Source organism: Culicoides brevitarsis, chromosome 3, assembly GCF_036172545.1.
Source record: "Culicoides brevitarsis isolate CSIRO-B50_1 chromosome 3, AGI_CSIRO_Cbre_v1, whole genome shotgun sequence".
Lineage (NCBI taxonomy): Eukaryota > Metazoa > Arthropoda > Insecta > Diptera > Ceratopogonidae > Culicoides > Culicoides brevitarsis.
In genome coordinates, this window is record NC_087087.1 from 20,654,144 (window position 1) to 20,677,225 (window position 23,082).

Below are 23,082 nucleotides of genomic sequence, written 5' to 3' on the forward strand. Positions count from 1 at the left end.
GTCGAATATGACTCATTATGAATGTGGCTTACTTATATCGAGCAGCTTTTGAAAATTTTACTTATTTTTTTCACAATCTGCATATCTCTAAAACAAAAATTTGTAAATTTTTTTATTGAAAAGTAAATAATTCATAACATTGATTTGACCCAGCTGACACTTTTTTGCTTAAGGAATTTTTTGTTCAAGTCCGAGCGATTAATGCCTGAAATTATATGATTTAGACTATTTGTATTCGTTTGATAATGATGATTTAAATGTTCATCTCCATCTTAACTATCAGTTGCTATAACTTAAAACCATTTCCCTAGAACAGCTCTAGGTACACGAATGTTGTTTTTTCCCTCTTATTTAATTAGATGTTCTTATACTATTTTGATTATTCCTTATCACCTTTCGTTACAAATCTCAAAGTGGCAAACCAATGTGCGCAATATATGCCGTAGCTATTAGGCCTTTTTCAACTATTTTAGGACCTATTTAAAGAATTTCGTTCTGCAAAAATCACGGGTTCGAAACTGCACCCTCATTAGTCTTCATGTAAATCCGCCACTGCGTAGACGGTAAATATTAAATAAGCATATTTTTTTAACCTTTTTTAAGTTAAACTGATTGCATAGTTTTGAGTGCTAATTTATGTTTTGAAAAACAAATCAATTTTTTTCGATTGAAGGAATTCCAATGGCTACATTCAAAATGGGATTTTTCCCAATAAAATTATTATTGATCAATATCAAAGCACATAAAAACTGCTCCATTAAATTTTACTTAATTATATTTATAGTTTTATTATAGTACAAAGTACTACTAGACAGAATGACGAAACAAAACAAAATGTATTGGGCAACAACGTTTTTCCGAAACATCAACTACCTAACTTTTCTAAATATGATAAACTTTTGTTTCGAAATTCCTTTTTAATTTTATATATTTGGCATTTTTAAATGTAAAATATGATGTTATGAATTTAATATAAAGAATAATGCTGTCTATTATGTATTCTTGAATCTCCTACAATAATTCCAACCGATTTCTGATCGGATCCGCTTTTTCCGACCAAAATCGTTACACTTCTTACCGATGAGGACGCTAATGGGTCGTTCATGCAATATTGATAGATTTTGTTTTATTAGGTATTCATATTTATTATTCTTTATTTAATAAAAATAATCAACTTTTTACATAAATTAAGAGTCAGCTTAGTACAGTGGTTAGCGTATCTGACTAATGAGCGTAAGGTCGTCGGTTCGAGACTCGAAATCATGAAAAACTTTTCTGACTCCAATCGTGTTAAAAATTTACTGAGATCTTTTAGAAACCCTTAGGGACCTTCCGGGAGAGCTGAGTGAATTTTGAGGGCGCCTGCTTGGGACGACAGGTAAAAAGCTAAGACCCATTCCTCGGCGTTTACTGAGAAAGCTTACGATTTCACAGTATGAAGTACAACAGGACTCTTTAGAGACCGCGGTGCGAACTAAACCCTACCCTACCCTAAATTAAGTTTACATGTAGTATTAATTTAACCTTGTAAAGCTTTTGTTTCTTCTCAAACGATGCATGTTTTGTCCTCGTTTCTTGCTGATTTGATCCGAAAAATGATTAAAACTTTTTTAAATTTTAATTTAATTAAGACAAAATATAAGAGTCTTTATCTGAATTCAAAGTGCTGATGACGATGATTTTCATTTCCAAATTTGATAAATTTTCATCTTCATCATAATTTTTTGTGTTCATCAGTATTTTAAGAGCTGACCTGTTCCTTTTTTCCGTTTTTCTTCCTACATACACGAAAAAGAACATGTAAAACATGTCATAAAGTATGTAAATCATTCTGAAAGTACATCTATCCTAAAGCAAATCTGCCGGTGTCACATTTTTATGAAATATTCCAAATTTTGACACATAATTGAAATAAACTCCATAAGATCCATAAAAAAGTGGTTTTTGCACAAATTTATGAACTTTTTGGGTAAAATCTTGTTAAAATTTAAGTGATTTTTAGTAAATTTGTGTTCACAAAAATTGAAGGACTGAAAGGATAAATCGCACGTACGCACTTTTGACAAAATTGAGTTAAGAATGAGAAAATATCAGGCTTGTATAATCTAGATCAATGATCTAAAAATCAAATCAAAAATCAAATCATGATCTGATATATTTTGCATGCATCAGATCCAATCACAAAAGATTCGGTTTTTGATCTGATTTGCAAATCGAATCAAAAAATTTTCAACCCTCAACTTTTTACCGCATTTCGAAGAAAAATGCGGTATTACTCAGGGAAAGTCGTCCGTCTGGTGATGTGCGTACAGTTGTGGGCGTACGCAAAAAGGTGTCGTGCACAAATGGATGTTGGCGTGAGCAATGTCGTCGTGTCAGTATGATGTAGGCGTGGGCTATGTCGTCGTGTCAGTATGATGTAGGCGTGGGATATGTCGTCGTGTCAGTATGATGTAGGCGTGGGCTATGTCGTCGTGTCAGTATGATGTTGGCGTGGGCTATATCGTCGTGTCAGTATGATGTTGGCGTGGGCTATGTCGTCGTGTCAGTATGATGTTGGCGTGGGCTATGTCGTCGTGTCAGTATGATGTTGGCGTGGGCTATGTCGTCGTGTCAGTATGATGTTGGCGTGGGCTATGTCGTCGTGTCATATGTATTTAAATTAATTTTTTGCCAAAAAAAGGCTTTTTAATAATTCCGAAATTTGAAAACACGAAATGCGGTAACTTTGTTCGTCGTGCTTCTGACGACGACTTTATATATTTTTTTTTTGATTTGATCTGATCTAATTTTGATTTAAAATATTTTTTAAATCAAATCAAATCAAAAAAATAGAGAAAGTAGTCGTCTAAGGAACGACATACTAAACCGCATTTCGATGTTGCATATGTATCTTTGCTTTTCGTACTCCTCATTTCACATTTTTGAACTCCTCTTTTCACATTTTCGAACTCCTCATTTCACATTTTCGAACTCCTCATTTCACATTTTTGAACTCCTCATTTCACATTTTTGAACTCCTCTTTTCACATTTTCGAACTCCTCATTTCACATTTTAGAACTCCTCATTTCACATTTTAGAACTCCTCATTTCACATTTTCAAACTCCTCTTTTCACATATTTGAACCCCTCACTTCACATTTTCGAACCCCTCATTTTACATTTTCAAACCCGTCATTTCACATTTTCGAACTCCTCATTTCACATATTTGAACCCCTCACTTCACATTTTCGTACTCCTCATGACCCTTTCACAATTCCATACACCTCACAACCCAAGAAACTGCCCACTGACCTTCGGGGTCCTCAAATAACTAAGAATTACAAAAAAAAAATTTGGGGCACAGGTGACACACACACACACAGACGACAAGTCGAATTAGCTAAGCAAATTCGAATTGTAGCATATGTTTGTTACATAAGTCCATTTGTGTTCCGAGTCAATGTTTAGATTCACTTAGGCGAAACAATGATGCGGCGTGTGCGGCAATCCGCCGCAGGCGCAAAATGGCAAAAAGCCGCTGGGCGAAAGTGGAATTTTTGTATTTTTAAATTAAAAAATTATTGTTTGCAACATTTCTGTTAATAATTTTACTTAATTTTAATTCGGTTTTATGTTTCTTTAGAACGTCAAGTTGTTTTAATAGTAAATTTATTAATTTTGATAAAAAGGCGACTTTCAAACCACAGAAATTGGCATTACAATAATTAATATAATAAGAATAAGAATTAAAAATAAGATTTTTTTGCGAAAATTTTTTTAGGGGGGCGCCATCGGCTAAAACAGGCGCAAGTTTTCAAGTCAAGAAAAAAAAAATTTTTTTTTTTTTTGAAAAATTTTAATTTTTTTCAAAAATTTCTCGGCTATAAAAATATTGCGTCATCCATTAATGGCGTCGGCAATTTAGGGGGGGTGGGGTTCATCAAATTTACGACGGAATCCGACGAGGGGGGAGGGGAGTAAACAGAAATGTACGACGTCGTAAAAATATGCCATATTCACGATTTAAAAATTTTTCGTTTTGAATTATTTAAAATAATTTTTGAAGTATTTCAGACTTTGTAATCTTTTTTTTTAAATTCTCATTAATTTGAGTTTTTTTTTCAAATTTTTCACAGGCTTTCATTGAAATTTGAACTGGTACTAAAAATTTCCTTTTCAGTGAGGGGGGGGGGGGTCATGTTAAAAAACACGTCGTCAATTAGGGGGGGTTGTTGAATTTCGACGGTTTACGATTATAGGGGGGGTGGGGGTCAAAAAATGCCCTATTTTTGCCGACGCTATTAATGGATGACGCCTAAGGATACTTTTTTGCCCAAAAAATTTCATTTTTTCTTTGAGGCCTGGGCTCTAGATTTTTTTTATCAAATTTTACAGATCAAAAAAAAAAATAAAATAAAAACTTTAAATCGTTTTTTCTCAGTTTGTCAAAAGTGCATATGTGCGATTTATCCTTTCAGCCCTTCAATTGTTTCACTTCTTTTCAATATGGCGGTATTGCTCGAACTGACAAATTGTACGGCACACAATTTGTACACACGTAAATGTCATGTCGTTGGTCGGAATACTTTTGTACAGGGTCAGCGGTTGACTCGTGAGTCAAGAATAAATTATTTTGTTTTTAGTAATAAATATTTGTTTATATAAATATTTAAGTATTTAATTATTTAAATAAAATATGAAGGAAAGAATAATTTCAAATTGTGAAGAGATATTTATCAAGAACACCATTAAAGAAAACCTTGTAAGTTAATCAGTAGATAACTTTCGCACTATGTATATTTAAAATTTTTTAGAGGATAGATGGACGATCCCTTGATGAATTTCGTGGACTTGAAATTAATTTCGGAGGAGAATTTGGTAGTGTGTTTGTCAGTTTAGGCGAAACAAAAGTTGTAGCACAGGTTACGTGCAATGTGACGGAACCTAAAGCGATTCGTCCCAACGAAGGACTGCTCTTTATAAATGTAGAACTTGGACCAATGGCATCAAATAACTATGAGTCTAAACGTGTTTCTGAAAATAGCATCCAATTGAACCGAATACTGGAACGTGTATTTAAGGATTCAAGATGCGTTGATTTGGAATCTTTGTGTATTTTGTCTGAAGAAAAAGCATGGAATTGTAGAGTCGATATCAACGTGTTGAACCACGATGGAAACGTGATTGATTGTGCTTCTGTAGCTTGTTTAGCCGCACTCGCGCATTTCAAACGTCCTGATGTAACCTTAAGTGGAACAAATGTTGTGGTTCACTCATTCAGTGAGAAAGAGCCAATTCCTCTAGTTTTACACCATTATCCTGTTTGTGTTTCATTTGCATTGTTCAATAACGGGTTAGTTCAATATTCTTTAGTGCAATACAATTTCTTGTAGAGCTTTTTTTATAGAAAACTTGGAGTAGCAGATCCAACTTCAATAGAAGAATGTATTTCAGAAGCTAATTTAGTTTTGGGAATCAATACATACAAAGAACTTTGTGGAATGCATTTAGGTGGAACTACATTAACTAGCTCACAACTTCTTCTCAGATGTGTGAATAAAGGAGCTGAACGTGCTAAGATTGTTGTAGAAATGATAAAATGTGCTATTGAGAAGGATTCCGATGCTAGGATTAATGGAAATATTTCTAGCATGTCAGAAAAAATACACCATAGAACAAACGCATTACTGTGGAAAAAACCGTTGGCGATAAAATTAAGAAAATTCCAGATAAACATAAATTCAGAAACAAATGATTATACGGAGGAATCAAAGGTAAATTTAATAAGAGAAAATACGGCCATTTTGATCCCCGAAACAAAATCAACTCAATGGATAATGGACTCAAGTTCGTCAGATGAAAAAGATGTGTAATGCATTTCCAATAAAGATGAAAAAAAGAGTTCGAAAATTTTTGTTTATTTCACTGAGTTTTCATAGACTTTCTCATTGAGAAAATCGATTTATATATGTATTTATAAATAAATCATTTACTGTTTGGACTTTTTTCCCTTATATTCTCCAGCCCGCATTGTGGCTTTCGGAATACTTTGATTTTTGCGTAAATTTTTTGCCTTATTTTCGTCACTGGAGTTTGCTATGTGCTTACGTTTCCGTGAAGATACCTCAGGACCTTGATCAATTTTACCATTAGATCCCTGTGCATCGACAGCGATTGATACACCATCATCTGAGTGAGTATTTTCAGCTTTGTTTCGACGGCGTACATTAACAATTACATCTGTATCAATACTGATGTCCAGATCTATGTTTAGGTTACAAACTTTCTTATATTTTGAAAGTTTACCTTTTGAAGGTGTACTCAACGTTACACTTGTACCTTCATTTGATGCTGACTGCAATGTGTCCTTTATGACTTTATGTGATCCGTTTACATTGTCAGTTTTGTTCTGCGTAGAAGATGAGCGAGTTGATGACGTTGCCAATTTTTTCTTCGGAGATGCTGATTTTTGTACATCGGACTGTGCAAATTGTAATGGTCCCTCGTTCGATTTTCCAAGATATTTTAATTCTTGTAAAAATATTTTCCTACATTTGTCATAATTTGGATGCTCGTTAAACTTCAGGGAGTATGTATTCATAAAAAAATTTTGAATAAAAGAAGGTGTCTTTGTTTTGCTGGAAAATTGTTTTTCAAAAGCTTTTCCGCTATTTTTCAGCTTTTCTTTTGCATCCTTTACTTTGTTTACGTCACTTAGGAAACTTTCCCATGGCAATTGTCCACCAATCCAATGTATCAAATTATATCCCAGTATTTCCATGTCTCCTCGCATGGTCGGAACACCATAATGCGCGTCAATGCTTGTGTATTCGATAGTGCCATTGTGCATTTTTTTGGGGTCTGGTTTAAATAAGCTATTAGTTGTGTAGTGGCTGGCTAACCCATAATCAACTAGATATACTTGTGAGTCTCCTTTAAGTAGCATATTAGCTCCCTTTAAATCACCATGTACGTAGGTACAGTTGTGAATATATTCCAAGGCATCAATCATTTGTAGTGCTAAGCGGCAAACAGTGTGAATTGGAAACAATTTATCATTAATCAAATATAAACTCCAAATATCTCGACCATAACGTGGCAATACAATAAATCGATGCTTTATGCCCTCTATGTCGTGTGAACCACTTCCCACAAAATGAGGGATTCCAAGATCTACTAATTTTCGCGAAATTTTGAAAGTATTGACTGTAAAGATAATTAATTTGTGTAAAATTTTCGATCCTGCTAAATTTTAAAAAGTACATACTGTCTTCATATTTGGCGTTTCGCATGTAAAAATGCATTTCCACAAATAATGGCCCATTCTGATGTGGTTCCTATGATAAATAAATGGTAACTAATTAACCTGTTTTAAAGTAAATATATGTATATCTTATTTACTTACAATTTTTAACACGTAAGCAAAATCCTTTTCTGACTTAATTTTATCATCTTTTTTGCTGACACAATAGATCTCACCAAAACCTCCTTTTCCTATTGAAGAGCCAACAATCCACTCACATTTGAAGTTGTCAACCAATTTAGTTCCCCGGTTCAGCTTTTTTGGCATCTGATATGTGTTCTTTTTGCATCCTGCTTTTGGCTTGGACATGATTGTTGTAGCAATTGTGTTTATTTTTCAATTACAAGTTCAATTACATATAAATAAGTACATATATTGAATAAATAAAGAAAGCTTGCTTCGAAAAAACCAACCAATATAAATAATTTATTTAAAACGTTAAAATTATTGTATTCCTCTAATTAATGATGTCAAAAGTGTTTCGTGTACGATTACTTGATTTATTATTGCGGTGGGAATCAGCGTCTATTAAAAAGACAATGTCTACTACAAATGAAATATCGAATGCAATTAGTACAAACGAAGCAAATAAGATTTACTGCATTGCACTCCCAAATTTATTCGGCGCCATTAATAGTCGATGCATATTCACTTTTGACATCACTTCTAAATGAGAAAATCCACGTCACTCACCTTCGGAATACACGAATTCATGTTACTCTCCTACTTCGGCAAAAGGAAGCTCAACGACATTTACAGTAGTGACATCAAGCAAGCATCAGATACAGTAGGTCGTAAAAAAAAATTTTTAAAAATCGGAAAACAGATTGAGTAATATTAAAAATGGTAAGTTTCTTGTAAATTTGAAAATGCCGGCAAATTTTGCTTTATCCACATGGACCAATGTAAGGTACATTTTTGGAAAATGCAAAATAAAGTTGCGCTTGGTTTTTGTTAACCTTACTGATGCTTGTATCATTTTATGTATTTTTCATAGGCTGGTGGAAAAGCTGGAAAAGATTCTGGAAAGGCAAAAGCAAAGGCTGTTTCTCGTTCGGCTAGGGCTGGTTTGCAGGTGAGACTTTATGAAAAAACTACGAATTTCGTAATTAAATGTTTTGGCGGGAGCATTAGACTACGCCATTGTACAAGCCATTTTGTATGTTTAATGTATGAAAATTGTCCATTCTTCTTAGTTTCCTGTCGGAAGAATCCACAGACACCTGAAAAATCGCACAACAAGTCATGGACGAGTTGGAGCTACAGCAGCTGTTTACTCGGCTGCTATATTGGAGTACTTGACTGCCGAGGTAAGAATAAAATGTTTGTTTGATGACGCCATATTTGTTTTGCATTTGCCGTTGAAATTGATTTCATTGTGTGTTTATAAATATTACAGGTACTTGAATTAGCTGGAAATGCTTCGAAGGATTTGAAAGTCAAACGTATTACACCACGTCATTTACAATTGGCTATTCGTGGAGACGAAGAATTAGACAGCTTAATTAAAGCAACAATCGCTGGTGGTGGCGTCATTCCTCACATTCACAAGTCGCTCATCGGCAAAAAGGGAGGTCCTGAATAAGAGAAATTCCTGTAAATCATCGCTTTTGTTTGACGTTTGCCTTTAGACGCGAAAATTTAATTCTTTGGAACCTGACCTAAACATAAAGTATATCTACTAATTACTAAACTTACGACATAAGTATAACAATAAATATCAATAAAGTTTTAAGTAAATAAAAATGATTAAATTTCAATGGTTAAATATTTGAATATTTATTGAAACAATATTATAATGTACTTATAAATATTTACATGATTCATTTATTTATCATACTGAAATAAATAAAAAAAAGATATATGCGACATTTCAGGTAAGAAAATAAATAAATAAGTAATATGTATTTATTTATTGAGGTTTTTTATAAATAATAATACGTAGTACATTTTGCGGTATGAGCTTATAGGGTAGACGCGTTTGGTATTTACTTTGGTAGCCAGCTGATTATATGTATTGGATATTAGGGTAAATAAATGGTACGTAATATACGTAACATTGTTTGGACGCTTTCAACCCTGGAATTCATAAATTAAATAGCATTAGCCAATCAAAATAATTAAATTGAATTATTAATTGAATATTAATAAAAAAAAAATGAATAATGGACGCTATTCAGAAAACTCCGAAGATGACTCCAAAAGTCAATGTTGTTTAATTGATGAAAATGGTATTAGATGCAAGTAAGCCCCTAACTTTTAATTGCCTATTAGTAAATATTAAAAAAAAACATCGAATTAGAAAAATCTCTGGAAATGCTGCATATTCGAAAAGAATTCAAAAGACAGTTGCTCAAAAAAAGTTAAGGCTCTCTATTGATAGTCAGGTGAGTAATCAATTCTATTTCTAAAAAACAAAACTAAAAAATATTTTTAATACAAATATACGCAGGCACGGCATTTGTACATATGTGACTCACACAAAGCAAAAATTCAATCAGCTAGGACAAAAAAGCGTCGTAAAGATAGTGAAGATGATAGTAACGAAACAGATACCACAGATTATCCAGATGTGAGTTTTGCACTAAACATTAAAAAAAATTCTAAGATTTTTAATTTAGGTTGACTTGTATTCACTGCAAGTTGCTGCTCTCCGACGCTATAAGAAAATGTACAAAATTCCTACTAGGCCTGGAATGAACAAAGCCCAATTAGCGGATGTGAGTTAACTTAAATTCAAATTTAAAGTATATGCTAAATTAACCTTAATTATTTCAGACAATAATGAAACATTTCAAAACATTGGCAGTAAAGGAGAAAGAAACGTTGACCTATTTCATTTACATGGTTAAAACAAACGCTAATAAGCTTGAGCAAAAAAATGGTATAAGTAACTACGGCGATGCAATTTAAAATGAAGGAACCTCGTTTGAAATTATTTAAACATTTTTTTGCATAATAATTAATGATACACTAAATAATGTAGATACAAAATAAATATTTATAATAATTACGAGTTTCAAGAATTTTTACAAGCTCAAGTTTTTACAAGTTCAAAATTTCATAAATAATCGCTGAACGTTATTTATTTTTATTTATTCATTAATATATTTAAATATTTATTATTTTTAAAAATAATATCACACTTAAGATATTATCTTTCTTTCGAGATTTTTCTAGTACGTTTGTTTATAATAATTTTGACTATAATAAGAAAAAAAATATCAATTTATTACAACTATACTTTTACCCAATTCGCCTTCTTTTATTCGAAATTAATTTAATATTTTTTATTTAAATAATAAATATTTAAACCATTTGAAAACCAAACCACAAAAATATTTATTAAATGTGTATTTATTTAAATACTCATAAAAAACACGTACTTTTAACAATTGACCATTAGGGTGTTATAAGTAAAAAGATTTTCTGCATAATCATAATTTAATTGTCCTCTTAAAACGATTAAAATGGTTCATAATAAGCCTGAATCAGAGTTAGGCGACCATGAGAATGGATATTCAACGGAATCTTGTGATGAGAATATTTCCAATAAAATTGGTTATGGTTTAACAGAGTCGTGTAATCATGCAATCAAATCATGCGATATAAATAAAATTCGAAAATCAATTAAGACATCAGGGATCTTGAGAAATTGTCCTCAATGTGATAATAACATTACAACTAATGTAGACAACGAGCTCGAAGTTGCTATGGAATATGACGAATCATTATGGATTTGGTGAGTTTCGAAATAATTTATTATATTTTGAATAAAATGATTGGATTAGGTAAACGAATACATATTCATATTTTTATTGTTATTTAATCATGTTCCATTATTAATTACAGCCTGAAATGCGGTGCTCAACTATGTGGCCGAATGAAGAATAAACATGCATTGGCACATAACCAGAAGACACATTCTGATGAACACAATTTGGCTGTAAACTCCACGTATTGGGCTGTATGGTGCTACAAATGTATGCATATAAAACATATTTAACCTAAGTAGTTTTTTATTGTACTTTATATCATTCCAGGCGACTCAGCTGTAAATCCAAGTTCAAAGAAAAAGTTACAAGAATGCATTGATTATATTAGGAAAGAAGCCAAAAGGAATGTCATTGAACAAAAAGGAGAAAAAGAAGATACAGTTTCCGATAATTCTATTATTCTTGAAACTCATTCTTCGATACTTGCTAAAGAAAATTCGTCAAACAAAACATGTGTCAATGTTGATACTTTACCGAGAGTGCGTGGTTTGTCAAATTTAGGAAACACGTGTTTTTTCAACGCAGTGCTGCAATGTTTATCTCAAACACCTGTAAGTATTTCCTTTTAAAACAGCAATCACTGAATTTAGAAAATCTAATAAATTCATTTAAGTTTCTGTTAGAAATATTGAAAGAATCTAGTGAGCCAGGAGAAAAGTTTCAATTACCAGGAGGAAAAATGAAAATGGAAAATGGAGAAGAAGTATTTTTAAAGCCTATTAATGGTGAGCTAAATTCTTGGGGGAATCTAACCGCAGAGTTAGCAGACACATTGGAGCAATTACAATCTGGCAAAAATTGTGGGGTTTTTACACCAAATAAATTGTTAAAACAACTAACAACTAAGTGGCCTCAATTCGCTGGAGGAGACCAACATGACTCGCATGAGCTTTTGCGTCATTTACTTGAGAGTGTTAGATGTGAAGATTTGCGTCGTTATCAGTCCGTTATACTAAAATTACTTGGATATAGTAGTAAATCTGATCCTCAAACGGTTGAAGAAGGTACAAAACAAAAAATTAAATTCTATGGTCAGCAGGTATCCGATCGAATTTTGCGCCCAGAACAAATATTTCGTGGATTTTTGGTGTCTACGTTGACATGTCAAGATTGTTTTCATACTTCATCTAGACATGAGTATTTCCTTGACATATCACTTCCAATCACTATTGAAAAGCCACATCCACCACGCAGAAAACCTAGTCCAGAGCCGGTTGTCAGTAAGCACCAGACAAAAAAAGAAAAAGAAAGAGAAAGAAGAGCTAAACGTAACTTGAAAAAGCAAGCTGAAAAAGAAAATTTACAATTGAAAAGCCAGACTTCCTCATCATCAGGAGAACAAACTGACGGAGATATCGAAGATAATTTACTAGATGACACTCAAGCCAAGCCTATTCAAAATTCAGACATATACAATTCAGAAACAATGTGTGATAATAATGGTAATGCTGAAAACAGTTCGGACATAGTGTCTACTTTGAATGATAAATCATCAAATAGTGTCAAAAATGAAATTATAGAGCTTGGCATTAGTTCAACGGGAGTTAATAATTTAATTAAACAATCTTCGAAAACTGATACAGCACTATGTGAACCAATGCAAAACTTAGACTTGGTCGATGATGTTAAATCTAGGCAAAAGAAAACTAAACGCATTCGTACATATAGTTCTGCGGATTGGAGCACAACTCTTGCACCTCGTTATCAATGCGAAGATGGAGAATGCTCAGTGCAATCCTGTCTTAACAACTTTACTTGGGTTGAATTAATGACCGGAAACAACAAGGTAAAAACAATTTACCAAACTTCACTCTCTTAAAATATGTTTTTTCTTATGTATTTTTTTTAGGTAACATGTGACAACTGCTCTGAGATTATCAATGGGAAGGGAGGAAAACCCGTTCATACAAACGCCACAAAGCAGTTATTGATTTCCAGTCCACCAGCTGTTTTAATATTGCATTTAAAACGATTTCAAGTTGGACCACGTGCAATGTTCAGAAAAATAACAAAACATGTAGCTTTTCCATTTGTTCTTGACATTGCTCCATTTTGTGGATCAAAGGTTAAAAAATTTGCCAACTTAAGACCTCATCAAAAAAATCTACCATATTCTTTGTATGGAATCGTTGAGCATTCAGGTACTATGCATGGTGGACATTATGTTGCGTATGTAAAGATTAGACCAAAGATTGCATCAAGTGATCGACGATGGAAATTTCTGCCAACTGGTACAAAAGCTGAGCTAGATCAATCAGATGAGCTGAAACTACGTTTGGAAAAGTCAATAAAACGTGCTAGAGAATTTGCTGAAGCAAATGAATCTAGTTCTTCTTCTGAGGATGGAGCAATGGGAGGAGAAAATGAAGCACTACCTGATCCTTTGCCAGGAAAATGGTATTACGTATCGGATAGTAGGGTGCAAGGTGTTTCAGAGAAGGAAGTTTTAAATGCTCAGGCTTATTTACTTTTTTATGAAAGAATAGATATTGATTATGTTGATAATGATGACTAAAACAATGTGCGATCTTATTAAAATAAAAAACAACAACAAAATTAAAAAAAGAAATCATAGGTACATAATATTTAATATTATGCTTGCATCGTGACTAAATTCGGATCTATATTACTTACAATTTTGAGTTAATCTTATTCATTAAAATATTTCGTTTAAATACTTTTTTTATGTACACATTTTTAATTTTTTTTGCTTAGTTTTTTTTTCTTGATCCAAGTTTATTCATTTACAAAAAAAAAAAATAATAAATAAATACACATAATATAATGTAAAGAAACTATCTTTGAAATTGCATAATAGACTGTGCATAATAGAATTAGAACTTTTTTTTTTAAACGAAAAAAGTGCGAAAAACAATAATAATAAATCATTGATTATTTATCGTCCTTAAATGTTCTGAAAAACCTCTGTACTCGCATTATGTGAAGATGTTTCCAGAAGATCCTCTTCATCTTCATCTATCTCCATTTCAAATATTTTGATTGATTTTTTTGTATCAGACAAAATTGAAGACACTTTTCGAGGGCCAGAGACAGCTATTTTTATCCCATAGATTCCATCTATTTGCTTCATCATACTCTCGTCTACTATTTCGAATAAGTTAACTATCCTCATTGCATCACCATTTGAATATATGAGAGCAGTTTCTCTTAATTTAATAACTGGAAATTGAAGAAATTGTGTTGTTTTTTCGGAAGGATTGTTGTCAGTTAAAAGTATTGAAATTGTATTTTCATTGTAAAATTTGATATGTTGAAATAAAAATGATCCTTGTAGGGTAACTTTCACTGATTTGACACAAAAGCTTCTATCGATCTCAAAAAAGGTCAATTCTTTTTTACTGTCAAGCACAACAAACAGTACGACATTTTCAGTATCAATGTAAATACTTGTCGAGCTGATTTCAAAATTAGTATGAAGAATATCAGTAACTGGACTTTCAATATGATAACATAGCTCAAAGTTCTTGCTTATACCAATTTGAAGATGATTAAAAGCTGCTTCAATTTTTTCCGATAACTTTTTAAACTGTTGAACCAATGAGAGCTCTTTGTCATGCGGAAACATAAATGGACAATTTTTTAAGCAATCATTCGTTTTCAGAAGAAAGCTCCATGACTTTGGACAATCGTCTGCAATTGGAAAAACCAAATTTTTGTCTTCTAAATATTGACCTACACGTTCCAAATTAAATTTTCTCCGTAACACATCTAAAAGTATATTTTTTTTACTAACAGAATAAGTATTTATACTTCTTGCTCATACAACCTTCATTATCTATTTTTTCATTTATACCATCTAGTTGTTTCAAAAATTCTGCCAGATAATTGATCTCTTGCTGTCTAACGGCTTTGACAAAATAAAATATTTTACGTGAATCGAGAAGTGGAATATTATGGAAAACAAATACCTGCGATATCATCAGGAACCGATTCATCCATTAGACGAACAATCACTGCATATAACCATCTAAAAAATATTTTATAGTCTCTCATAGACGTTTCAATAGTTTGTTGAAGTTCATTTGTTTTAATTAAAAGTGATCCCGCACTGGAAACTGCATTATCTACATTTTCATTTAAAAGGATCTAAAATATCCAATAAAAGTTATGTATGTGACTGGACAAAAATTAAAAATTTTGCTTACCGCATAAAAGTACTTGGTTTTATTCATTCCTTTTAAAGTACTTAGATGATACAAAACATTCATAACTGATGTCGTTAGTGGCTTAATAACTAATTTTTGTATAGTTGAATAACTAAGCTCAATACTGTTTGCAAGTTTCTTTAAACCTTTTTCCGTCAAATCCTTCGTAAGAAATGTATACAATGCTGTAGTAGGAGGGTAACCGAACATCAGTAATTCTAAAAAGTCTGCTGAGAGGCTACCTGGTGAATAAAAATCGTATATATGCTTAAAAAGAATCTGTACATTTACTGAATTTTTTCGTATTTAAATGTTGGCATATTGTATGACTGTTGAATTTTTTATTTGGCCTAAATGTTTAAGAAAAGATTTAAAAAATTGTTTTGAACAATCCGTTTAAACCCTTTTCACTCTTTATATTTTTAAATACTCTTAAAATTTTTTAACTCTAATATTTCTTGGTTCTTCTTTATTGTTTCCTCACATGGTTTAAATTTATTTTTAAAAAAAAAAGACAGTCAATGAAGTTACTTTAAAAACAATAAGAATAATGGTAATAATAATGTTTGAACAGTCAAAAGTTATCTAAAGGAGTATCAGGCCGCTCCAAATGAAAATCAAAAAAAATTCCAAAATTTTTTAAAATAAAATGGGGGGGGCAAAATAAAAGAAAAAGTTTTAAAATACTATTTTCATACCAAATGACAAAATTTTATCAATTTTTGAGCGTTTAACAAAGTTTTTGATGCTTTTTTTACTTTTTACTTTGAAATGTGCTTATTTAAAATAGATTTCAGAATATTTCATATTAAAAATTAAAGAAAAAAATTTCATAAAAAATAACTGTCAAAAAATTTTGAAAAAAAAAATTAATAATTTTATGAAAAATATTTTTAGAAAATTTATGATAAAATATGATTTCCAAAACAAAAAAAAAAAATAAATTGAAAATTTTTTAAAAATTTTTTGGTAATTTTCTTGAAAAATATGAAAATACACCCAAAAACGGTCATTTTTGGTTAAATTTTTAACTTTTTTTTTTATTTTGCCCCATTGGATTTTTCACTTTTAAAATGGGGCATCAGACTTTATTTTTGATTTTCATTTGGAGCGGCCTCATAACAATTTTTTTCTGGCATGTATAAATATGTACCTGTCGATTGTGAATCAGCGAATTTAATTAATTTGTTATCCATTTCTAAAAGTATGGTTTCCCATGCTTCAGTTATGACCTGTATAGTGTCGTGAATGTAACAAAGATTATTTTTGATTAGTCCATGTTGTGTTGCAATTTTCAACAATGATACAGAATATTTGAATAACATATCGTTTTCAAATATAAGCACATGTGATGTATGACGCATTTTTACTACAACAAATAACTGTTTCAGACTATCACTCATCAATAAGTCCTGAATTTCTATGCTTTCTTCATGCGGAAAAAATTTTAACAAATCCAGGTTAGCACATGTAATCATTCCAAAAATGGATAAGTTAACTGAGGCATTAGTTAGTGCCGTCACCAAAATGTTCATTGTATCTTTCGAGTAAAATTTTAAAGTATTGTAATCTGTTTTTTTTGTGGTCGACGATAATAAACTTAAGCTTGGATATTTAGGTAAGAAGCTGGAATGGTCTTGGCAGCTTTGATTTTGTTTGTTGTCCGAATTGATTATCGGTTTGCGACAGTTGGTCCAGATCATACATGTTATATCACAATTTAAATGAAACGAATAAATCTCTTCTTTGTTTTCGATGTCTAAAAGAACCACTAATCCATTGTTGTAACCGACTGCTATTAATTTCTCGTCATTTCGCCAAGCTATTGTTCGAGGGACAAGATTGTCAGAAGGTGCCGGGAAAGTCCAGACTTTTTGCCATTTGAATCTGTGTATTATAATATCACCTACGAAGCAAAATTAAAATAAGAAAAACAGACAAACACGATAAACTAATAACACACCTTTTGTACTTATTGCTATTAGATCCATTTTTTTACTCCATTCCATAAGATCAATCTGATAGCTGACATTCCGGCTACTAATTTGTTTAATTTCACTGCGTATTCCACTCACAGACATGTTTATTTTCCAAATGTAACAGAAAACTATTTTTTACGAAAAATAAATATGTAAACATTGAAGTATTTTTTTCAATTTGACCGCCGGAAAAGCGAATCCCTTATGTCCAGCACAAATAAAATATAAAGTACTTAATAAATATATATTTATGTAAATATTTATAGACGACTCAATATTAGGTATTTAATTGATTTCCTTTTTGTTATTTTTGTTTATGACCCTTTTTAAGTATAAAATGTATTCGTAATTCGCGAAAATACTTTTCTTTATTGATAAATTCTATTTTCACAAAAAATTACCCTTTTATGATTTTTAAATAAAACTACTTAATTTATTTTTATAAATACCTAATTATTAAAATTCAAAAATCTTAAAACATAAAAATTATTATATTTTTTTAATAAAATTTATTATTACCTAATTTGTTTATTTTTTTTAATAAATTTTATTAAATAATTTAAAACATTTATTTATATGTAAAATTATAAAGTTTTTTTTTTGCAAATTTTAAATAAACAAATATTTATTTAAATATTTAAGAACAATAATACCTAAATACTTATAAAAATTCAAGTATATTTCAAAACCCAAGTCGATTGTGCAATAGGGCTAAATCTAAGAAATATCTTGGTTTGGTGCGATTCAGACGTGGACTTACGTGGACTGTAGAAATAAATTTACAAAAAATCCAAATAAAATGCAAAAATTACATATATTTTTACTATTTGTGCTTCCCAGCATTATTTGTACATTAAATTCAGGTAAAAGAAACACATTGTAAAAAATCTTAATATTGTATTCCAATAATCGTGTCTTACGTGGCAAACTTGCTCACATATTGGCATTTTATAAAGTCAAAAATCTCTATGAAAACATCTTTAAAATTATGCAATTGTAAATTCATGTATTACACTCAAGTGATAGAGAGGTTTTTGTAACTGAGCAGACATAGGAATGGTCATTTATAATTTCATAAAACTATTTAAATATGTATATGATTTTTCTTTTGCAGGAAACCGGTTTGTGGTAAGAGCTGAAGATGAGTTGGACGATGAGTTAGTAGATGTAGAAACTGAAGATTCTGGTGTAACAGGTGACGCAGAAATCGAGGAAGATTTGGAAATTACAACCTCACCAAATGCTGACACACGTTTGTTATTTACAAAGCCATTATATTTGCCAGGTGTGCAGTTGAATTTGCCTGGCGGAGTTCCAGTTGAATTTTTAGTTGGTTTCGCCAATAAGGGAGAAGACGATTTCGTTGTAGAAACTTTGGAAGCTTCTTTCCGATATCCAATGGATTTCAATTACTTCATTCAAAATTTCTCAGCAATCGTATATAACACTGTCGTCAAACCAGGGCATGACGCCACAATTTCATACTCATTTGTTCCATCCGATACATTTGCTGGACGTCCGTTTGGCTTAAACATCGCACTTAACTATCGTGATGCCAATGGAATTCAGTACACTGAAGCTGTTTTTAATGAAACTATTCATATTACTGAGGTTGATGATGGTTTAGATGGCGAGACTTTCTTCTTGTATGTATTTTTAGCAGCAATTGTAGTTCTTCTACTTGTTTTGGGCCAACAGTTTTTGGGAAGTGTTGGGAAAAAAAGGCGATCAACTACACAACGCAAACAAGTAGAAACAGGCACCAACAATGCAAATGATGTTGATTACGATTGGTTGCCCGCAGAAACACTCAAACAATTACGTAAATACTTGCTCTTTTAAATTTTGTTTATTTAATCTTATCACTTGCTTTCTTTTATAGAGGCGTCACCAAACTCAAAGATAGGAAACAAATCACCTAAACAGAGTCCACGTCAAAGAAAAGCAAAACGCAGTGTTGGTTCTGATGATTAAATTTGATGAAAAGAAGAAAGAGACAAGTACTCATTTTTTGATTGATTGATTGAACCAACATTAACTGTAGAACAACTTTAAAATATAATTTTTCGTTATTTTTTCTTAAAAAAAAAATCAATGAATAAACAGACAAAAAATAAAACTAAAAAATTAATATATTTTAAGCTCGAAAGTAAAAGGTAAAAGGCTTCGTAAGCATTTTGAATTGGTTATGTTTATTACCTAGAAATTAATTTCAATTAAATTAGACGGGCTTCTTTTGTTTGTTTTATATTTATTTTTGTTGTTCAATTATTCTTTTAAATTTAAAGTTTAACTACAAGTTATTTAGACAAGAAGATTTAATCTTATTTTTTGTGTTTACGTCGTGTGACAGGTCCCTTTTTCTGCCCACCATAAACATTTGCCAATATATCATCAAAAGTAGGTTCACTGTAAATATTTAAAAATTGATTATATTTTATATTAATAGTTTATTATAACACTCGGAATTTTTTTTTTACAATCCACAGAGATAACAGTTTTCTATAATACTTTTGAAAAATTTGAAGTTTCCGGTTTATGACTAAAACATGTATGGGCATTTTAGCAAAACATGCAAAAAATTAGCAATTGATGTTTGAGTTCGATGGTACTATTATTGACCCTTAAAATTGCGTATGTTTTGTAAAAATTTCTTTAAAAAATTATATTTATGACTTTAGACATTAATTATAAATTTTGTTAATCTTTTTTTTTTGTAATATTAAAACAGTGTGTTTCTGTTTTCCTTTCTTTAAGCTTTAGACACATTAGAGAAAACAGATACTTACTGTAGAGAAAACCAACATTGTTTTTTTAGCGTAAAGTAAACCTACTTAAGGATTTCTCTGTGGATCGATTATTTTCTTGAGTGTACTTGTATATTAACTAGTATCATAGATCAGTAGTACCTAGCAAACTGTTCTTTTTTGTTAATCTTTTCCTTTTCGTGCTGAACTTGTTGTTGTTGTTGCTGTTGTTGAGAATTTAAAATCTGTTGGTGAAAAAAAAAACATTATTTTTAATATCAACAACCAATTGAAAAAATCCTCACTATTCTATATTGAACAATATGCGAATTCGGTTGTAGATGAGATAGCGCTCCTTTCTGTCCAGAGCAATTAGCCCATTCGGTTATGTCGAATACCTTTCCTTCCATTAAAGCTAAATATTTCCAACGTAAGCCCAAAAACGTTGTTTCAGCCCATATGTCACCCTTTTAAAAAACAATGCAATAAACAGAACTTTAATAAAAATAAAAGAAAATTTACTTCTCTAGCCGAGTGCCTTATTCGACATGAATTGCATTCTCGAGCTGCATAATGAGGACGACCGGTTGGCTTTCTAGGATGTCGACTATAACAACTGCTACACCTATTCATAAGCGTACTATATTATTGACTAAAATATACTTTTAAAAATTAGTTTAATTCTTGCCGAATTGTATTCGCCGCTTCAGAAATTTTTGTATGAAGCTGTTTCAATAGATCATTCAACTCTGACCAAGCTTTTTCGGCGTTCAGTGCTTCAGCCAAACTTAAATCATATTGTTTTCGACTTTCCTAAAAAAACCAAATATTTATAAGTGAATGTCAATTTTAACGTTTTTTCAATATAATCTCTTAAAGCTGCTGGAAGCGATCCGTAGTGGAGCCATCCAGAACTATCTAACAATATTACCGGTTCTCCTATGAGCTCGAACGACCGTTGCAACACTTTAAACGCTTCTTCAGAACCTTAAAAATGAATTTCAAATATAACAATTGTATATTACCCAGAATATGTTCTGTTTATGATTACCTATTTGCTTATTTTTATCAGGATGTACAAGCAATGCTATTTTGTGGAAGTGTTTCCTTATTCGTTCTTGCGGACAATCTTGTGTTACTCCAAGAATACTAAGTATGACATGATACAGATGAGTAAATTAATTACATCTAAAGATAATTAATTAATGAAGTTTTACCTATAAGCATCTTTTTCTTTGCAATTTAAAAGAGAATACATTGCTTCTTCCGCATTTGTGGGAAGCTTTCCATCTCTGTAATGGTCTATAAGATTTTCTTTCTGTTTCTTTCCCAATGTATTTGATCGAAATGTAAATCTTCGAAACTTTACATGTAACTTTATCCAAAAAGTTTTTAACCATTTAGTTGGGCGATTTCCAATGCACATGGTTTTATTAATTTTTTTGATATGATTATACAAATTCAAAACTTTATCCCACACTATACCAAAGCTCATAAATACCACATCAATGATTAAAGACCAAAGCCATAGTCCAAATTTTGTTGTATACTCGATCCACGTAAAATAAAGTTTTTCGAGCATTTCGCTACGATTCTTTTGAGATTTATGATTTTTTTGAGTTCGCTTTAGATTGAACTTATCTTGTTTCGATGAAGAACGTGGCGCTATTTTATTTTTTTTATGACATTTTGAAGCTTTGTCGTACGATGTAGTCTGAATATATTCATTTTGGTTAATTTCATCTGATATATGAAAGTCTTCATAATCTATATGCTCAACATTCGGGGATGTTTCAAATAAACTGGGTATTTTTTTATGTTTATCGCTTTTTTTGTATTTGCTTTTTATTTTGCTGTCCATACAATTATTATTGTTTGTTTTTCGTTTTTCTTTTGTGTTTTTTTCCGTAAAACTACAAGATTTTCGACCATTCAAATGTTTACTATTAACTTTTTCGGTGTTAATTATCACGTTTTGACTTTTACGTGGTTTTTCATCATAAACTATGCTTATTGGCGTTTTTTTCTCAAATGGAACAGATAATCGGCTGATTTTTTTCTTAGTACAAGCATGAGAAATGTTGTTTGAAGTAAAATTATTGTCGAGCTTTGTGTTTTCCGATTCTTCCCTAGGTAAGACATTTTTACTCAATACATCTGAATAAGACATTCTCATCGGTTTTACCTCTGCTACGATTCTTTGTTTCTTTTTTACTTGTGTAATGGAACCTATATTTATTGGATCATTTGTAGTAGCTTTATTTTGTTCGTTGTATTGTCTTTGATTTGCATGATTTTCATTTAAATCGCAATTATTAATTTTGAAGCAATTTCCATAAATACTTGTTCCGGGTGTCCATTTACCAACAAGTTCCAAAATTGGATTTGATGAATACATTGATGATGCATTTAGAAAATTTTCTGATGATTCAGAATCTTCATTCTGACTAATGGCATTGTTGTTTCTATTTTTTTCATTAAACTCTCTTTGAATGTTGTAATTAGAGTTAGGCTGAACAGATGTTGAATAAGTCAAATTGGAGTTAGAAGATTGATTGAATAATTCGTGATTTTGGTTTTCTACATTGAACCTATTTAATTTTAGTACATTTTCGCAAGCATCTCTAAGTCGTGTGTAGTCGTCAGAAACAGGAGTTGAAACATTAGATTGAATTCGTGGAATCGCTCCATAATTTTGAATCGTTTCCCAATGTTTTCTGCTATGAGTTTCATCAGTCATGTTATCCAAGGATTAACTTGTCGTTCAGTCATGTAAATTTGAAATTAGCTGTTTTTGTTCAATATGTTTTATTATAATACAAAATTTCAAAAATAAATAATCTTCGATTTCTAGGTAGTTACATACTTAAATTTTGTTGCACAAAATTAAAAAAAAAACTTTATTTACAGTGGAAAATTCTCATATGCCCTATCAAGAATGTGCTTGTTACTTACTTATCTTTTAAATGTTTTGACGAACTGTTTACTAATTGCACATTTGTATCACTATTTTTCGTATTGTGTTTATGTTATGTCCAATGAATTTAAAGGGAACTTTGCACGATAGGCAGCAAAGGGATAACATACGGTGGCCGAGGTTCAAACCCTTTATTTTTGTTCATATTAT

General features: G+C 31.3%; 8 protein-coding genes across 8 annotated transcripts; 5 read left to right on the forward strand and 3 right to left on the reverse strand.

Moving 5' to 3' along the window:
* Positions 1-4,546: 4,546 nt before the first annotated feature.
* On the forward strand, positions 4,547-5,892 carry LOC134835705 (uncharacterized). The gene is made up of 3 exons (XM_063850630.1): positions 4,547-4,746; positions 4,799-5,337; positions 5,392-5,892. The coding sequence occupies exons 1-3, from the start codon at positions 4,681-4,683 to the stop codon at positions 5,855-5,857; spliced, it is 1,071 nt and encodes a 356-aa protein (XP_063706700.1). The 5' UTR covers positions 4,547-4,680; the 3' UTR covers positions 5,858-5,892.
* LOC134835704 (serine/threonine-protein kinase VRK1) lies at positions 5,882-7,934 on the reverse strand. The gene is made up of 3 exons (XM_063850629.1): positions 7,390-7,934; positions 7,252-7,321; positions 5,882-7,190 (listed from the first exon to the last, which is right to left on the reverse strand). The coding sequence occupies exons 1-3, from the start codon at positions 7,594-7,596 to the stop codon at positions 5,974-5,976; spliced, it is 1,494 nt and encodes a 497-aa protein (XP_063706699.1). The 5' UTR covers positions 7,597-7,934; the 3' UTR covers positions 5,882-5,973.
* Positions 7,935-7,975: 41 nt separating this feature from the next.
* LOC134835707 (histone H2A.V) lies at positions 7,976-9,055 on the forward strand. The gene is made up of 4 exons (XM_063850632.1): positions 7,976-8,133; positions 8,285-8,362; positions 8,484-8,597; positions 8,687-9,055. The coding sequence occupies exons 1-4, from the start codon at positions 8,131-8,133 to the stop codon at positions 8,870-8,872; spliced, it is 381 nt and encodes a 126-aa protein (XP_063706702.1). The 5' UTR covers positions 7,976-8,130; the 3' UTR covers positions 8,873-9,055.
* Positions 9,056-9,299: 244 nt separating this feature from the next.
* Positions 9,300-10,318, forward strand: LOC134835706 (histone deacetylase complex subunit SAP30 homolog). The gene is made up of 5 exons (XM_063850631.1): positions 9,300-9,531; positions 9,590-9,674; positions 9,740-9,859; positions 9,909-10,007; positions 10,066-10,318. The coding sequence occupies exons 1-5, from the start codon at positions 9,446-9,448 to the stop codon at positions 10,198-10,200; spliced, it is 525 nt and encodes a 174-aa protein (XP_063706701.1). The 5' UTR covers positions 9,300-9,445; the 3' UTR covers positions 10,201-10,318.
* A 381-nt stretch (positions 10,319-10,699) lies between these two features.
* Positions 10,700-13,770, forward strand: LOC134836127 (ubiquitin carboxyl-terminal hydrolase 16/45). The gene is made up of 5 exons (XM_063851345.1): positions 10,700-11,029; positions 11,140-11,270; positions 11,331-11,614; positions 11,677-12,849; positions 12,913-13,770. Exons 1-5 carry the CDS (start codon positions 10,758-10,760, stop codon positions 13,576-13,578), a joined length of 2,526 nt encoding a protein of 841 aa, XP_063707415.1. The 5' UTR covers positions 10,700-10,757; the 3' UTR covers positions 13,579-13,770.
* A 9-nt stretch (positions 13,771-13,779) lies between these two features.
* On the reverse strand, positions 13,780-17,409 carry LOC134836128 (anaphase-promoting complex subunit 4). Its single transcript, XM_063851346.1, has 6 exons — positions 17,193-17,409; positions 16,383-17,135; positions 15,230-15,471; positions 14,993-15,170; positions 14,851-14,931; positions 13,780-14,792 (listed from the first exon to the last, which is right to left on the reverse strand). The coding sequence occupies exons 1-6, from the start codon at positions 17,308-17,310 to the stop codon at positions 13,969-13,971; spliced, it is 2,196 nt and encodes a 731-aa protein (XP_063707416.1). The 5' UTR covers positions 17,311-17,409; the 3' UTR covers positions 13,780-13,968.
* Positions 17,410-17,911: 502 nt separating this feature from the next.
* LOC134835703 (translocon-associated protein subunit alpha) lies at positions 17,912-19,335 on the forward strand. The gene is made up of 3 exons (XM_063850628.1): positions 17,912-18,071; positions 18,323-19,030; positions 19,091-19,335. Exons 1-3 carry the CDS (start codon positions 18,008-18,010, stop codon positions 19,180-19,182), a joined length of 864 nt encoding a protein of 287 aa, XP_063706698.1. The 5' UTR covers positions 17,912-18,007; the 3' UTR covers positions 19,183-19,335.
* A 117-nt stretch (positions 19,336-19,452) lies between these two features.
* On the reverse strand, positions 19,453-22,848 carry LOC134835701 (dnaJ homolog dnj-5). The gene is made up of 8 exons (XM_063850624.1): positions 21,173-22,848; positions 21,007-21,104; positions 20,887-20,942; positions 20,644-20,768; positions 20,478-20,580; positions 20,261-20,422; positions 20,118-20,200; positions 19,453-19,617 (listed from the first exon to the last, which is right to left on the reverse strand). The coding sequence occupies exons 1-8, from the start codon at positions 22,693-22,695 to the stop codon at positions 19,533-19,535; spliced, it is 2,235 nt and encodes a 744-aa protein (XP_063706694.1). The 5' UTR covers positions 22,696-22,848; the 3' UTR covers positions 19,453-19,532.
* Positions 22,849-23,082: the final 234 nt, after the last annotated feature.

Coding starts and splice junctions, on each gene's coding strand:
- LOC134835705 (XM_063850630.1), top strand. CDS start 4,681: ATGAAGGAAAGAATAATTTCAAATTGTGAAGAGATATTTATCAAGAAC. Junction 4,747..4,798: donor ACACCATTAAAGAAAACCTT/GTAAGTTAATCA, acceptor AAAATTTTTTAG/AGGATAGATGGACGATCCCT. Junction 5,338..5,391: donor TTTGCATTGTTCAATAACGG/GTTAGTTCAATA, acceptor CTTTTTTTATAG/AAAACTTGGAGTAGCAGATC.
- LOC134835701 (XM_063850624.1), bottom strand. CDS start 22,695: ATGACTGATGAAACTCATAGCAGAAAACATTGGGAAACGATTCAAAAT. Junction 20,769..20,886: donor TCGAGCTCATAGGAGAACCG/GTAATATTGTTA, acceptor TGGTTTTTTTAG/GAAAGTCGAAAACAATATGA. Junction 20,581..20,643: donor GAAGCGGCGAATACAATTCG/GCAAGAATTAAA, acceptor GCTTATGAATAG/GTGTAGCAGTTGTTATAGTC.
- LOC134835707 (XM_063850632.1), top strand. Junction 8,363..8,483: donor CGGCTAGGGCTGGTTTGCAG/GTGAGACTTTAT, acceptor CATTCTTCTTAG/TTTCCTGTCGGAAGAATCCA. Junction 8,598..8,686: donor TGGAGTACTTGACTGCCGAG/GTAAGAATAAAA, acceptor TAAATATTACAG/GTACTTGAATTAGCTGGAAA.
- LOC134836128 (XM_063851346.1), bottom strand. CDS start 17,310: ATGTCTGTGAGTGGAATACGCAGTGAAATTAAACAAATTAGTAGCCGG. Junction 14,932..14,992: donor GGTTCCTGATGATATCGCAG/GTATTTGTTTTC, acceptor ATTTTGTCAAAG/CCGTTAGACAGCAAGAGATC. Junction 14,793..14,850: donor TGAAAAAATAGATAATGAAG/GTTGTATGAGCA, acceptor ATATACTTTTAG/ATGTGTTACGGAGAAAATTT.
- LOC134835706 (XM_063850631.1), top strand. CDS start 9,446: ATGAATAATGGACGCTATTCAGAAAACTCCGAAGATGACTCCAAAAGT. Junction 9,532..9,589: donor GAAAATGGTATTAGATGCAA/GTAAGCCCCTAA, acceptor ACATCGAATTAG/AAAAATCTCTGGAAATGCTG. Junction 9,860..9,908: donor ATACCACAGATTATCCAGAT/GTGAGTTTTGCA, acceptor TTTTTAATTTAG/GTTGACTTGTATTCACTGCA.
- LOC134835704 (XM_063850629.1), bottom strand. CDS start 7,596: ATGTCCAAGCCAAAAGCAGGATGCAAAAAGAACACATATCAGATGCCA. Junction 7,322..7,389: donor TTGCTTACGTGTTAAAAATT/GTAAGTAAATAA, acceptor TATTTATCATAG/GAACCACATCAGAATGGGCC. Junction 7,191..7,251: donor AAACGCCAAATATGAAGACA/GTATGTACTTTT, acceptor TTATCTTTACAG/TCAATACTTTCAAAATTTCG.
- LOC134835703 (XM_063850628.1), top strand. CDS start 18,008: ATGCAAAAATTACATATATTTTTACTATTTGTGCTTCCCAGCATTATT. Junction 18,072..18,322: donor TATTTGTACATTAAATTCAG/GTAAAAGAAACA, acceptor TTTCTTTTGCAG/GAAACCGGTTTGTGGTAAGA. Junction 19,031..19,090: donor AGAAACACTCAAACAATTAC/GTAAATACTTGC, acceptor TTTCTTTTATAG/AGGCGTCACCAAACTCAAAG.
- LOC134836127 (XM_063851345.1), top strand. CDS start 10,758: ATGGTTCATAATAAGCCTGAATCAGAGTTAGGCGACCATGAGAATGGA. Junction 11,030..11,139: donor GACGAATCATTATGGATTTG/GTGAGTTTCGAA, acceptor TATTAATTACAG/CCTGAAATGCGGTGCTCAAC. Junction 11,271..11,330: donor GGCTGTATGGTGCTACAAAT/GTATGCATATAA, acceptor ATATCATTCCAG/GCGACTCAGCTGTAAATCCA.